The sequence below is a fragment of the Mus caroli genome, unplaced genomic scaffold (genome assembly GCF_978045245.1).
Source record: "Mus caroli unplaced genomic scaffold, Mus_caroli_1 scaffold_7, whole genome shotgun sequence".
NCBI lineage: Eukaryota > Metazoa > Chordata > Mammalia > Rodentia > Muridae > Mus > Mus caroli.
In genome coordinates, this window is record NW_028227262.1 from 40,244,468 (window position 1) to 40,258,741 (window position 14,274).

The 14,274-nt window shown below is 44.0% G+C and overlaps 1 protein-coding gene across 15 annotated transcripts in view; it reads right to left on the reverse strand.

Moving 5' to 3' along the window:
• Itpr1 (inositol 1,4,5-trisphosphate receptor type 1) overlaps nt 1–14,274 on the reverse strand; it is a 338,511-nt gene that overhangs the window by 121,074 nt on the left and 203,163 nt on the right. For 8 of the 15 annotated variants that reach the window (XM_029478979.2, XM_029478987.2, XM_029478982.2 and 5 more), the window contains 4 exons: nt 12,331–12,515; nt 9,307–9,455; nt 8,276–8,387; nt 2,901–2,933 (listed from right to left, as the gene is read on the reverse strand). In XM_029478979.2, the coding sequence (XP_029334839.1) occupies nt 2,901–2,933; nt 8,276–8,387; nt 9,307–9,455; nt 12,331–12,515 (479 nt within the window). The remainder of the gene's footprint in view (nt 1–2,900; nt 2,934–8,275; nt 8,388–9,306; nt 9,456–12,330; nt 12,516–14,274) is intronic. The other 7 variants (XM_029478989.2, XM_029478988.2, XM_029478984.2 and 4 more) reach the window with 1 other exon arrangement.

Here is a 14,274-nt window from a genome sequence, read left to right on the forward strand (position 1 = left end):
TGGTCTCTAGCAGAGTCTCCCGCAGGGCAGATACTATGTTTTTGGAGGCACATCGTATCAAACCCTCAACATAGTACCTGGAACCTAACAGATGCTTCCAGTGATAGAAATCAGTATCTTTAACATCAGCTGATGTCCATTTATGGCCAGTGAGGAAGCTTTCTGTATCTTGATCTTCATCTGCGGCTCCCCTCTGTATAGTTACCCTGGCAACTGTCAGAACCATAGGATACCAATACTCTGTCTGTGGTCCTGGCCCTTCTGCTAACTGACTGGCCTTTGTCATCAGTCCAAGATTTGGGGGGATGTATAGTCCCAAGCACACAAATGTAGCAATCCGTGAAGCTTCACACACACAGTGCAGGTAGTTTTTTCTATCCCCATCCCACCCACCCCCACTTCCGCATCCACCCCTAGTTTGTTTCTCCTATCTCCAGTGAACAAGATCAAGTAGGGGTAAAGATAGAGACTGCCTCTCTCTTGCCAAGAAGCAAACACAAACACCAACACCCTCCTGTTCCTGGTGTCAAATAAAATTTTATTCTAAAGGGCAGCTGGGAAGAGCCTGTACATGCATGTTCTTTATGAGAAGTTTGTGCCTCTACCCTTATTTTAGCGTCTTGCCCAAAGTCCTGATGTTCATGCAGGAGGTCTTTCCCTCTCTCCCAAGTTGCCTGCAGCCATCTATTCCCCGAGATACTCAACTGTCCTTATCACCATCAAAGGCAGTGGCTCTTCCGCAATGAGAAAATGGAGGGACCATACATGCTTGCTATTTGTCCCACTGCCACCACCATGATCACTCGGGACAGAAGCCTTCAGTGTTAGGTGTGAGGCTCGTCCCTACCCAGATCCTTTGCTGGCAGGAGCTCTCATTAAACCTCTGTAGAAGCACAGCTGTGGACTCCAGCTTCCCCAAGCACACACTGGTAGAAGGTTGGGGGGGGGGAATCGTACCACAGGGAGCTGTGATAATTTCCAGAATGGGCTGATAATAAAGGCCAATCAGTCACCTCTGAGAAGAGGGCCAGAGCCAATAGCCCCGAGGGACTAGGGACAGGGTGTTGGTGTCCCTGGGTTCTGACGGTTGCCAGGGGTAACTACGCAGAGGGGAGCCACAGTTGCTTCCTCAGGGAATTTTCAAAGAATCTAAGCGCCTGCCAGAACATTCTTCTTTTATAAACAGACAGTATTCTATTTCCTAGAGTATAATTATAAACACACCTGCTCCAACTGTGGAATCTTTCCATAAGCAAGCAATAAACTCCCAGCCAGGAGAACCAAGTAGTATCCTGAGCAAGCAAACACATCAACTGATTTACTATGGTGCAAACGGTGTATTAATAATGCTACACAGACCACAGTGTGTGTGTGTGTTGGGGGGGGGGGTTCTTTCCCTGACTTAATCTGTACTTAAGCAAATAGAAATTCAACCTCAATAGCCCAGGGGGAGAAGTTTATAGGGAGGCATTTATAACTCAAGGAAGAAACAAGAGTAATGAAGGGTATCAGCATACTAAGTCAGTCCAGGACATTCCAGCATAGAAATAATTGAAAAATGGGAAAGCTACATACGAAATAAGGGAAAATGATTGTGCTAAAAGTAATTAATGAAGCTGCAGGGGTCCTCCCCTTCTTCACCCTTCAACCATCCTAGGAAACACATCTAACTAAAGTATAGACCTGCTGTGTCTGATTAAAAGAAGGGCAAAGGTTTTTATATAGAATTCACCTTATAGACCTGTAAGAAACTAAACTAGCCACATATAAGACCTAACTCTATAGCTGTGTGGGCAAAGAGCGGCCATTTACCTCTCTGAATGCCATTCCTGAGACAGCTAGTCCACATTCATAACCACGTGTGTTGCTTCAGGTTGTAAGTCTGTGGTGCACCTGAACTTTTCTTAGGTATAATTAAGCCATTTATTAAGGGTTTTCAACTATGAGTGTATTAAACTAAAGTGAAAAGATACTGGATAGCATGCCCATCCTGGGAGTTTAATTCCCAAAAAAAAAAAAAAAATCAGATAAAATCCTATCCCAGTGCACTCTACTCATCAGCCAATGAAACCATATAATGTGCACATGTGTGAATATCCCCCCCCCCCAAATCAATTTTTTTGCTGGTACTCCTTACCAAGTATCTTCCACAGCCTAAAATCATGAGGGCTGTAGTAAAATGCACAGAACAAACAAGGGGAGGAAAACAAACCTCCAGTGTGAGGTCTACTCATGGATCAATCAGTTTCCAGGACGTTACTATAACTACAAGGTGACAGGTGAGTATAGGAACCACAGGGTGATATCTTCATTTCTACATTTACAGGCAGATCTTTCAGAAGGGAACCAACCCATGGCTGTCGGGGTTTCCTAATATCAGGGGTGGAAGGTCTCATCTAGCACTTTGTTGATTGATATTGCCTTGTGAAAATACCTGGGACCCCAAACATGGAAGGATCGTCAACACAGAGAACGAACGAGAGTTTGATGGTTTGTTGCTACATTTTAACAACTTCTCAACAATGTCAATCTATTCTTTCTCTTTGGGTCAGATACTCAACATAAAGCAAAATTCCTTTATGTTAACATCAGCTGCTTCAGGCATAAGTTAGTGACCAGCGTTAACCAGAGACTCAGTTGAGATGAGGGAATGGCTGAAACCTTATTACAGCTTACAAACTATCTGGAGAATGGTGGAATATCCAAGGACAAATGATAAACACTCTGGAGAGAACTGCTAATACAGACAGGACCGACCCTGCTCACCCCCAGAAGGCACACTACACAAAGTCAGACGCTAGACGTATAGACCAGAGAACACAGTACAAGGTTAACTAGAAGGGGATCATGGAGACACCACAGTGGGACATTAAAAACAAAAAACCCAACAAAGTTAGGACCTCGGCATTTTCCGATTCATCAATGGAAATTTGCTGGAAAAGAAGAAAGGAGGGGAGAAAAAAAAAAGATCTGTTAGGAAGGGAAAGCACAAGAGTGTAAATGTTAGAAAGTTGCAACTGTATGGGTCTGTTCAACCATGGCTGATAGGCAGTGGCCATTGGAAGGAGTTTACGCACTGAGGATACTGCCACAGCTTGGAATGACATTTGCTCTGGAATAGAATATACCATATGTGCCATGCTTTATGTGCCACAGTATGTGTCACACACTGAGCAACAAAGCTCACCAGTCCGTCATCCAAGCATCAAGACAGCCTGGTACCTGCTTATAAACGAGAAAACTTGAATGGAGTGGGATCAGGAGCTGAGTCCCCAGGCTATGCTTTTCAGAATTAGATAGGAAGGGACAGAAGACTAGAGTACTCAACTCATTTATGGAGGGTCAGGAGCCCAAACCACAGTCGGGCTCAGTCAGATCTGGGATTACCTTCAGGAGGCAGAGACTAGCATATCTCAAAACCTGGGAGAGTTGATGACCAAGAGTTGACATTTGCCCCAGTTGGATTACTAACATGGGTGCACTAGCATCAACTCGATGGGAATTTAAAACCAAACAAAAGCAAACCTCACAAGAGAACGACCTCAGGCACACTGAGTTAAGAATAGCTAGCTGATGCGCAGTTCAGTTACATTTCACTCTGAGAAGTGGAGAGTCTTGTCAGAAATGCTAGTTGCCAGAAAGGCCAAACCTCTACCCATCCAGGAGCTTCCATGATTAGCAGAGAATTGACAATTTTAATAAATAAAACCTCTGGCGTTGCCTGAGGTTGGCTCTCTATGGAACTAAAGCAGGGATTATTCAGAATGGGGAGTGGAATGTTAAATTCTGACATATCCTTTTACATTAGTTCCTGGCCTCTGATTCTCCTCCAAAGTTCTCTGACCAATAACATAAACCTAGGTCACCTTAATAAAAAACGACCTGAAAGAGGCTAGTACGTTTTAAGATAACTGTGCCATTTTTTTTCTCAAAGAGGATCAAGGGGCAGAAGATTTTCTGTGAGTTGGAGCTGCAGAACAATCTTTACAACTCTTAGCTAGAGGGATGTTAATTGTTTTCTTAGCTATGGGTGACTTTTAATATAGATTGAAAGCAAACTGTAGTGGGCATTTCATATGCAGTATGTTTACAGTCCTGGTATCATTCTGAAGTTTGACCTTTTTGAAGATGCAGGATACAAGGATATGGGGAGCTTCATACCAAAACATATTCAACATCATGTTAGCAATTATTTTTCATACCTTCTTTATTTTTATGTTTAGTACTTGGTTCTTTGAATTCAGGGATAAAACTGGTGAAGTTCTTTTTTTGTTGTTGTTTGTTTGTTTTTCCTAAATTCCCTGAGTGCTTGTCATGGTCTGGAGAGGGTTTGAGTGTATTGACAGTTCACACACTGGGACGCTGAACCTCACTGGTGACATGCCTTGGTAAGACCTAGGGGGAGGGCCCAAGGTTACACACAGGGCACTTGGTTTCTTTTATTTCTTTTGGTTTGGGTTTCTGTGGCCCATGTTGGCAGACTCTAGGTAGCTTTTCTTCCTCAGATTCTTGGGTTTTCAGAGGGTGATGGGCATTAGTAAGAAGCTGTGCCCTGCGTTAGTTCTTTGGAAAGGTATCTGTAAAAGCAAGGCAGACTCCTCAATCCCCCTTTGGCTTTCTGTTTCAGAATGTGATTTCTCACTTCTTCAACTACTCAACAGTAGACCATAACCAGAGAACAAATGAATGGGGCTGCCCAATCTTAAGAGTTCCGGGCTCCCAAACTGTAAGTTATTAAGTATAACTCATTTGTTTATTTTAATTAATTAATTAGGGTAGGTAGATAGTAGGGATTGTGTCTGATAGGCCAACACTCTATCATAGAGCTACCTCATTTTTTTTATAATATAGGCCCTTCAGGTATTTCACTATAGTAACATCACTGTAGCAACAATTGTGATTCATCTACTCCCTGCCTTTGGCACTTCGTGGACTAGCACATTTTGTGGATAGTGAGTTAAACACTCACTAGTCACTATTCTGATATCTATTCAAAACCATATGTCTCTGATGGTCCTGGGGCATCCAGAATTTATAAACTTACCTCCTACCTAATGAAAGCTTCTTTCAATTGGATGGCAAATCAGAACTGAGCTGAACCCTAGATATTCCGCAACATCGGATGCTCCTGTCTTTTATGTAGTAATCATATACCATAATGAAAACAATGTTAAGACCATAGGTAAACTTCAAAGCACTTAGGTGTAGTTAGTCTATATACTTATGATGTGTTGGTGAAACTCTAGGTATCTGGAGTCAGACTGGAGGTTTAGGTTCATGGGGCCTTGTTCTTAGCTGTATGATCCTAGACAAAATTCTGAACTTTTCTATGTATTCAACTTTGAGTCTAAAAATAACAATGATGATATTTATCTCCAGGGCTGACCCAAGATAAGATAGGAGACTGTTACCCAAAAGGTTAGCAAATGCTGTTATCTGGTGAGTAGAAAGTGTAAGGTGGCTTTAGAGAGAGGCTGGTATATCTGAATCTATTTGGTAATCCAAGGCATTCTCCTCAATGGTCTTTTCTCCCCCTTAGGAAAGTAGACCTACATGAACACACCAACACTTTTAGAGTAGAATAATAAGGAATTGTTTCAAACTTCTTTCTCATCTGTGACCCTGATGAAGTCCTGAAGTTGAACGAAAAGGGAGAGAGGAGCAAAGGTACACAAAGCCCCTTTTGTCCATGGAGACTGCAGCTTAGGGCAAAGGATACAGAAATGGCCTGAACCAAAAGATGCTGCAGAAGAGAGGCAGGAAAGGGCATGTACCAGCATGAGCGAAACTGGGGTTCTAGCCTTGACCACATGGATTCTCCATGTGACCCTGGGCAGATAGCTCATCCCAGCCCAGGTGCTTCTGCCCAAGGGGGGGTTAATGAGGCAAAGCCTGAAGCCTCGTCTAGATCTGATTCTGTGGCTATGAGGACTCAAGAAAGGGCAGGGAAGGAGGACTGTAGCAAATACCCTTAGGAAGGTAGTAGCCATGACCACATCCCTCATAAGGGGCAACCAGCAGGAAAAGTGTGATGAAAGCCTGGGAGAGTCCTCAGCACAGGGCCAGGGACAACCTCATTGATAAAATCCCAAGCCAACTGGTTTCCTTGAAAAGAAAAGGTTAGTGCTCTGGCTGTGAGTTTTTCTACCCTTGAAAATATTGGCCTGCCTATGTGTCTGTCGTGCTTCTTCAGTACACCATGAACAGCCAAGTAGCCTGTTGAAATATCATCAAAGAACCTTAGTGAGACAAAGTCATTAACCAGACAGAGGGAAACAGAAACACTTTCATGCTTCCTTCCCATTTCAAAATTCCATTAATATAAATGGGTAAGTAGCATTTTCAAATAACCAAGGCACTAGGGCCAGAAGTTCCAAGGATGAATTGCAGGTTCCTAGAGCATCTTCCTTGGTTTTGTGCTCTTCCCCACTCTAGTTTACAATGTTCCCAATTTCCTGAAGTGGGGATGAAATTCCAAGCAGTCTGGAAAGAGACGTCAGCCTCTGGGCTCTGGCATGTCTAGTGTCTTCACCAGCTACAAAGGAAAGTGAACTGAGGCCCAAGAAAGTCTTTTAACCTCTGGGCATTTACTCTTTTGTAGCATCTTCTACCTGATACCCATCAGTCTTTCTCTGCCCACTCCACCCCAAAGATGCCCTTGGTGTCTCTCTTCCCATCCCTTCTCCTTTCTATCAATTAAAACTTACCCAGGTGCCCACATGTGTATATGGGCAAGTCATCTCATCGTTTCTCACCTGGACTAAGGCGCTTTGCATCTACTACTTATATTTGTATGCTTCTGCCTATCAGGTTCCGTCCACGAAATCCTGACTTAGTGAACAAGCATTCACCTTTAAGTTTACACACTATAAACATTCAGAATGAAATTATATATAATTGTGTCTGTTGGGTTGGTTTGAGACAGGATTTCATGTATTCCAGGCTTGTCCTGGAATTCTATGCAGCCAAGGATGACCTTGAACTTCGGGTCACCCTGCCTCCATTTCCCTAGTGCCATGATTACAGGCATGCACCAAGATGTACATCTAGTATCATGCAATTCAGGGTGTCAAACCCTGCTTTGTGCATGCCGGGAAAGCATCTTACCAAAAGGAAAACCAGCAGAGGGCTACGGCACAGTAACGACTTCACTTTTCTTGTTCTCTCTCTCTCTCTCTCTCTCTCTCTCTCTTTCTTCCTTTCTTTTTCTTTTTTCCTTTGAGATATGTTTTCTCTGTGTATCACTGGCTGTGCTGAGACTCACTCTGTAGGCTAGGCTGGCCTCCGAGTCAAGAGTTCTGCCTGCCTGTTCCTGCTGAGGGCTGAGATTAAAGGCGTGGGCCATCACTCTGCCTTGTTTTCTTGTTCTTATTTGGGGAGCATCATTTGTTAGGTAAGCTTCTAGTGAAAGACCTTGCATAGGACTCTAGTATCTAACTTAAGCCCACGAAGTTAGCAGTCTGTTATGCTTATAATAATTTGGTTATCACCCTCTATTCTGACAGGGAGAGAGGTGGTTTAATTACCAAGGCTTCTTCCCAGAGCTGACCAATGAGTTACTGGGTATTCTGAAAGGACAGCGAGATCAAGAACCATTGGTCAAAGTGGCTAGCAATTAGTGAGTGTTGTTAATTACCTACCCAGTGACGGTTGGTGGCATTGAGACTTATGCTTAAGAGTCCTTGCTGGGTAAGAGAATGAGCACCAGGATTGTTCTTGCCCTACGGTGCCTCACATGGGACACATGCCAAACGCCTGCTTTCTCATCTACCAAGAAGTACCAGGTCACAGGAATTGTCCATTTCACAATCTCAATCAGAAGTGGTGACATGCAAAGAAACCAAGTCTTCCTTCTAGTTAGAACTCGAGGGAGTTTCGTGAGGAGCTGGAAGGATTGTGAAATACCCATCGGAAAGAGGTAAGCCAGCCCACAGGTGTGCTCAGTTGGAACACAAGTCCACAGATCCGGACTGATACACAAGCCGCTATGCCTCACTGGGAAGTTCACTAGGCAAGAACTTAGAACTACTTCCTTGACATTAGGTTATGTGGTGAGGTGTCCATGAGAGACAACTAATAATATTTATATTTGACTTGCAGGGAAGGCACTCATATGATTCAGTGACCATCCAGGACAAGAGAAACAGCTTTTTTTTTTTTTTTTTTTTTTTTTTTTTTAAATTAAACTGCCAGCCAGTAACTAAGGGGCTTCCACACTCTCAAACCTAAACTTTAATACACAGCATAATTTGAACGGGAATATAAAATGCAATACCTTCTCTCCATAGCCTCTGTCTTTGGTCATCATTTCCCTGAGGGTCTGTAAGACTTTAATGCACAGTTTCTCTTCATTCTCCTCCAGCAGCTGCTTGGTATGTTTTATTAGCCTGAATAAGAGAAAATGGGGGGTGACATCTTGAAACCATCCTCCAGATAAAGACATGCCACAAGAATTCTGATCTAACTAAGTCAGTTAAAGAATGAACATTTAAGAAGGGTTCCTACTTTAAATATACTTCAACGCATCCACACACTTAAGAGCCAGTCAGCAGCCGTGTCTCACACACGACACCTGCTGGCTGGGAACAGATTACCAGGCAGGAGCTGGACACAACGGGAGATTATACCAAATGGAGAAAGCAGACAGAGCCCTACTCATAAGCGTGGTTATTTATGCACTGGGGATTGCTGATAAGATATTCCAGCAGGACATTTTTAAGGACCCCACCCACGAGGATGATGGCTTGGGGAAAGACACATTCGGTATCCACAGTCTCCTCTTCAGAGGAGCTTCTAGGGCAAAGCCCACCTTCCACACAGACAAACAACTCAGCTCAGTGAAAAGTCAAAGGGGATTATTTATTTATTTATTTATTTATTTATTTAATTATGTATGTCAAAAGACTGATGACTTCTTTATAGTTTATGGCCCACATGGCATAAACTAAGAATCTAAAAGCATGTTAGGCAAAGATAGTGAGATCATTGCAGGTCCAAGACGTTAGAGGGCCTGGAGGGTCATGACAGTTTTCTGTTTGTTTGTACCACACATGGTAGGTGTTTGCTCCCAACTTGCTAAGTAGAGAAAAAAACTGAACAGGCATGCAATTCAAACAGAGCAGTAAGTGTCAGTAACTAGGATCTAACAGACAAGTTTGTTTGGGGATGGTCAGAAACAGACTCTAGTATCTGACTTAAGCCCACGAAGTTAGAAACCGGCCAACAGCTCCTCCTTCAGGAACAGGGGCTCGGCCTGGTCATCAGGGGTTCCTGGCTACTGACCACATCAGAAGGGAGGCTGCTTACTTGCAGATGAAACCTCCACTCTCACATTTCCTCCTGGCATCCGTATTCTCGGGGAAAAGCAGTTCTGGTCTGTGTAGAACATCCACGAGCACAGACAGCTCAGCCTGGACCAGGGGCCTGAGTCGGTCCTCTAGGGCAGACACGATGTCCTGCAATGAGAGTGTGCCTTGGTCAGCAGCTCGGGAGGAAGCTGGCTGGAATAGGATGAGCCTCTATCTATCTCTGCCTGAGCCTGTGGTACAGGCTAGGCTGTGTTAGTGCGGCTTTAGCATTGTCTCCCATTATTTCCAGTTATTAGATACTGTCCAATGGTTACCGGAAGCATTGCCTTCCAATCCAGAAAACAAAGGACAGATACATCATCCTGTTCTCCACCTCTTCATCTGAGACAGTTTATGCTATCAGTGGCCATTCTACTTATTCATAAGCACAACACACACAAAAAACAAGTTCAATGGTGTCAAAAGATGTCTGCAGTATGAGCTTAGAGCAGTCAAGCAATAGTATGGATTTTATGACACGGTTTCAAGGACAATATCCATAACTAAAAGTACATACCAAATCCCACTAACACATCACCACTGGTTTTCTCTGGGTGGGAAGATTACAGGGGAGTCTAATATTCTGCTACATAGTTGCTAGTGCTGTCTGATTCTTAGCAATGAGCACAGTTAACAGAATAATCATATAAACATTGAGAACACAAATGAAGGAACATGCTGTATCAACATGCTAAATACATGTACCCTGATAGCATGATGGTCTTCAAATGCAAAACACACAGCTGTAGGAAAGGAAAACAGAGAGAAGTTGAAAGAGCCACCAATCCAACACAACAAACACCATTTAAAGGCAAATGATAGGAAACAGATGAGGAACCATCTTCAAAAGATGCTGCAGCCTGGCCCAAGGCTTGCTGACTCAGCGTTTAACTAGCACCATGCTAAGACTGGAGAAGAACACAGCACAATGCGATTTGTATGGGAAGAAATGCCTCATTTTAATGTTTTTCTTTTTTTTCCCCCCTCTTGGGGGGTGTTAAGAAAAGGGACTGAAAGATCTTATATATAGAAACTCAATTTAAACCACTTAAAGATAGACTTGGCTTATGTTTAAGAGACTCTGTATAATGGTAACAGGACAATAATGTTTAGGACACAGAGATGCAGAATTAGGTGATTGCTCCTGGTGGGAGAAAGCGTTCCCAACAAGATCCTAAGAAGCATAATGCACATTTCCTACTTCGTGCGACTTTCATGGGAGTGAAGAAGGAGGTCCCACCAGCTTTACTGAGAGGATGCCTTTGAGGACCACTCTCCTTCCTCTCCTCTGCCCCCTTTCTCTTTACTCCTTCTTGAGCCTGACTCTAATACAACTGAAAGCACTTATGGGGGTGGGGGTGGAAGCAATTCCTTAGCATTCATTAATGTACTGCATGAAGCTGTGCATCTTTTGAGAAGTCTTGATTTTTATGTTGAAACTTGTTTGTACTGTATTTTCAAATGTATGACATTCAGCATTCAGCGAGCGACTGTGAAAGCAACAGCAACTGTGAGAGCAAGAGCAAGAGCGAGAGCGAAAGAGAGAAAGAAAGTGAGAGAGCAAGAAGGAGAGAGAGAGAGAGAGAGAGAGACAGAGACAGAGAGAGACAGAGAGACAGAGAGCACAAAGCAATGAGTTGGGGAAGATGAATATTGAGAGAGAGGGAGAGCGCGCAGATGAGGATTATTACAGAGGTGACTAGTTGCCAGGAAACTGTCCTTGTTACAACTTTTGCTGCACAAGGACATCGAATGATGACAGGGACTCGGGTAATATATTACTGCAGTATCAGGGTCTTTTAAAGCCCTGACAAGTCTTTGTAGCAAGAAGTATGACCTGCCTATGCACTCTGTTCCATTTCTCAGGATACCTACTATGTCTGAGGCAAGATGCTGCTAAGCTTGCAGATAACTGACGTGGACTGTGTAGTCAAGAAAATACTGTTTGTTCATGGAGCATCGAATCTGTTATTCCTCACCTCTCCCAAAGCACAGAAGGTTGGGAAGCCCTCCTTTAGTTACACAGTTATATTTGCTTAGAAACGTCTTCTACCATAGGAAAGACTCCCGGGCCTTTACTTGACCCTGTAGCTCTGCTGGCTGCCTAGCCACAAGGGCTGCATCTGTTCAGAACGGTAGCCTTAGGCAGGAAGCTTCCCACTCTAGTTCTTAGGCATCCCTTGTCCCTACCCTAACCCCTGTCCAGATTAGCTTTCCTGAAGCCACTTTAGGTTTACACATGTAATTAAGCTGATTCATGGCCATGCCTCTTCCAAAGCTTGAGGCTTTATGAAAGGGGGAGGAAGGGGCTTTTCTCACTACATATCACCAGTGCCCAGGGCTGATAAATCAATCAGTAAATTTGTCTTTACATAAATTATGGAGCCACATGGTGACTCAGTTACTTTTCCTAATGATAGTAAATTTTATAACCATAACAGTAACCTTAGGCATTGTAAGAGAAGCCCTTGAGTGCTCACTATATGATATGCCAGGCACTGTTGAAGGGCTTGTGCTCTCCAATGGCAGCCATTACTCTAGTTCACACATTGTTGTAGCTCGATAGCCTTCCCACTGAACAGTGGTTTGAATTTCCCTCCTCAGAAATAGAGTGTACCTCTGAGACTGCATAGACCAACAGAGGGCAGCAGAACGGATGTCTAGTGACATCTTTAGAGCTAGGGTGATAAAGACAAAGCTGCTTCCAAGTGGTCCCTAGAAATGTTTATAGACTCAGCTGTCACGGTGTGAGGAGGCCTATGCCACACAGGGACACTCTATATAGACTTCAGACAATAATTATAGCTAATGCTCAGCATCAACTGTCTACCGTGAAACCCCTTCTGGGAGTTTTTGTTTCCCAAATGACCTGGTAACTCCTGGCCCCACAAACCTCTTCTGTGTAGCTGAGCTTGTATGTTTTGTGGCTTCAGAAAATACACTTGTCAAGTTCAAGTCCACTTCTTCCAGCCTCAGACTTTACCTGTAACCTCTCAATGATATTTCGGTAGTCTCTGGATGCTGCCAGTACAGAGTCTCTGCGAGCGGCGTTGCGGGCTGATAACCGCCAGTTCAGGGCTGTTTTCTGCACAATGTTGTGGGACTTCAGGAAGAGGTTGTTGACTTGGCTGTCCAGGTCAACAGGAATGGCTATGGCCCGGCTCTTGGCTGCAAAAGAGACGGATGACTCATGAGTCTACAACAGTCTGGGAAGCAGGCTAGAATCCTCATGGCCCACTAGACAGATTTTTCTATGCCTGTAATGGGCAAGTATGTATGGTCTGGTGAAGAGAGAGAGGAGACTCAACTTTTAAGCACAAATGTAAACTCTGGGGACTTGTACCCACAGGCACTGAACTGGTTCCAAGCATTAACGCTTGGGGAACACATATTAACAGCTCAACACCAGTTGAAGTGAATGGCTGGCTTCTTACAAATGCCCGGGTGTTTGTACATTTTAAGAATTACCTGGACAAATAAGTTGGTTGGCCAAGAAACTGTTTTCCTAAAAGTAACCAATTTTGTTGTTCTACACAACAGCCCACAGAAAGCAAACTTCCACTGACCAAGACACAAAACAGCATCTGCACTGGAGGCTCCTCTTTCCCTCCCTAACAAAGGATAACGCCACGCTCCCCCATGAGGAAACAGTGCTGAAATCCAGCACAGGGCCACCTGAGGACACTTGGCCAGTACTTGTTTGCAAAGGCTGGTGAGGTCATGAGTAACAAGGAAAAACAGAAAAACCGCCCCAGACCAGACTGGGCACATGACAATGGAGTGTGTGACAGGAGTGGAGGTGTGCCCAGTACGGAAGAAGGACATTCATGGAGACATTATGAAATCTGAATCAGGCCTGGAGTTTAGTTGGTGGTAACGTACCACTGTCATTCTTCAGCTTTTGACAATGTGCACTAATAACGGAGATGCTGAGAGTGGAGGAAGAAGGTGAGCCTTACACAGGAGCCCTATTGCATCTGTTTTATAACTCTCCCATAAATCTGAAAGTATTACTAAATATAAGTTAAGGAAGCTAAGATGAACACTTCTGGTTTCTGTGTGGGGAACCCTCCCCAAACCAATGGAACCCTTTCCTATCTTCACCGATGCTTCAAAATACTGGAAACAGAGGGAGTGTTCCCCACTGCCTGTATCTAACTTTGAAAAGAGCTGGAACGTTCTGAAAGATGGGCTAGAGAGCAACCATTTTTCTCTTAATGGGACATATAAGGCACATGAAAAGAGTCAGTAGCTAGTCAATAATGTTCTAACAGTTTACTCTATTAAGTGGGAAACCCTGGGAGAAACGTCTAATATAAAAAAGCAGGGGACATGGTTCACGCTTATCTGTTAGAAAGTCTGTGCCCTGACTGACCTATCGAAAACCGAAGGGGATACACAGGATTTCAGGTACAGTTTGACTCAGGAGGCCATTCCCAAGAGGCACAGGACTGGGTCTGGAAAGGGACTAGGCTGCCTCTTCTCCTGATATCACACAAGCATCTGCTCTCTCCTCTGTTTTTGTTTCCTCGAAGTTCCCAGGACTGATGCGGGGCCTCATATAGACCAGGTGAGCTTTCTACAGCTGAGGTGGCTTCCCGCTGTCTCCATGTTGTCACTCCTGCTGAGACTACTGAGCCTTGTAGCTTCTCTGACCAAGTGTCAAGCTGCCCATGAAGCCAACGGCTTCCTCAAATCAAAACCAACTAAGTTGTGGGGCAAGGACTTACAGAGACGTTTTGGCCTGAACAGCGTATTTCATCTTTACGAATTGCTGTCGAGTCTGAAGAAAGCATAGGCCATCCAGGCATTCTCTCAGCCTAATCTCTCCCAACAGCACACACATCAACACCCACACACAGGCACACTCATGTAATATCTGTCAGCTGAGAGTGTAAGAGAACAGGAATAAGGCAGGGCCTAAAAA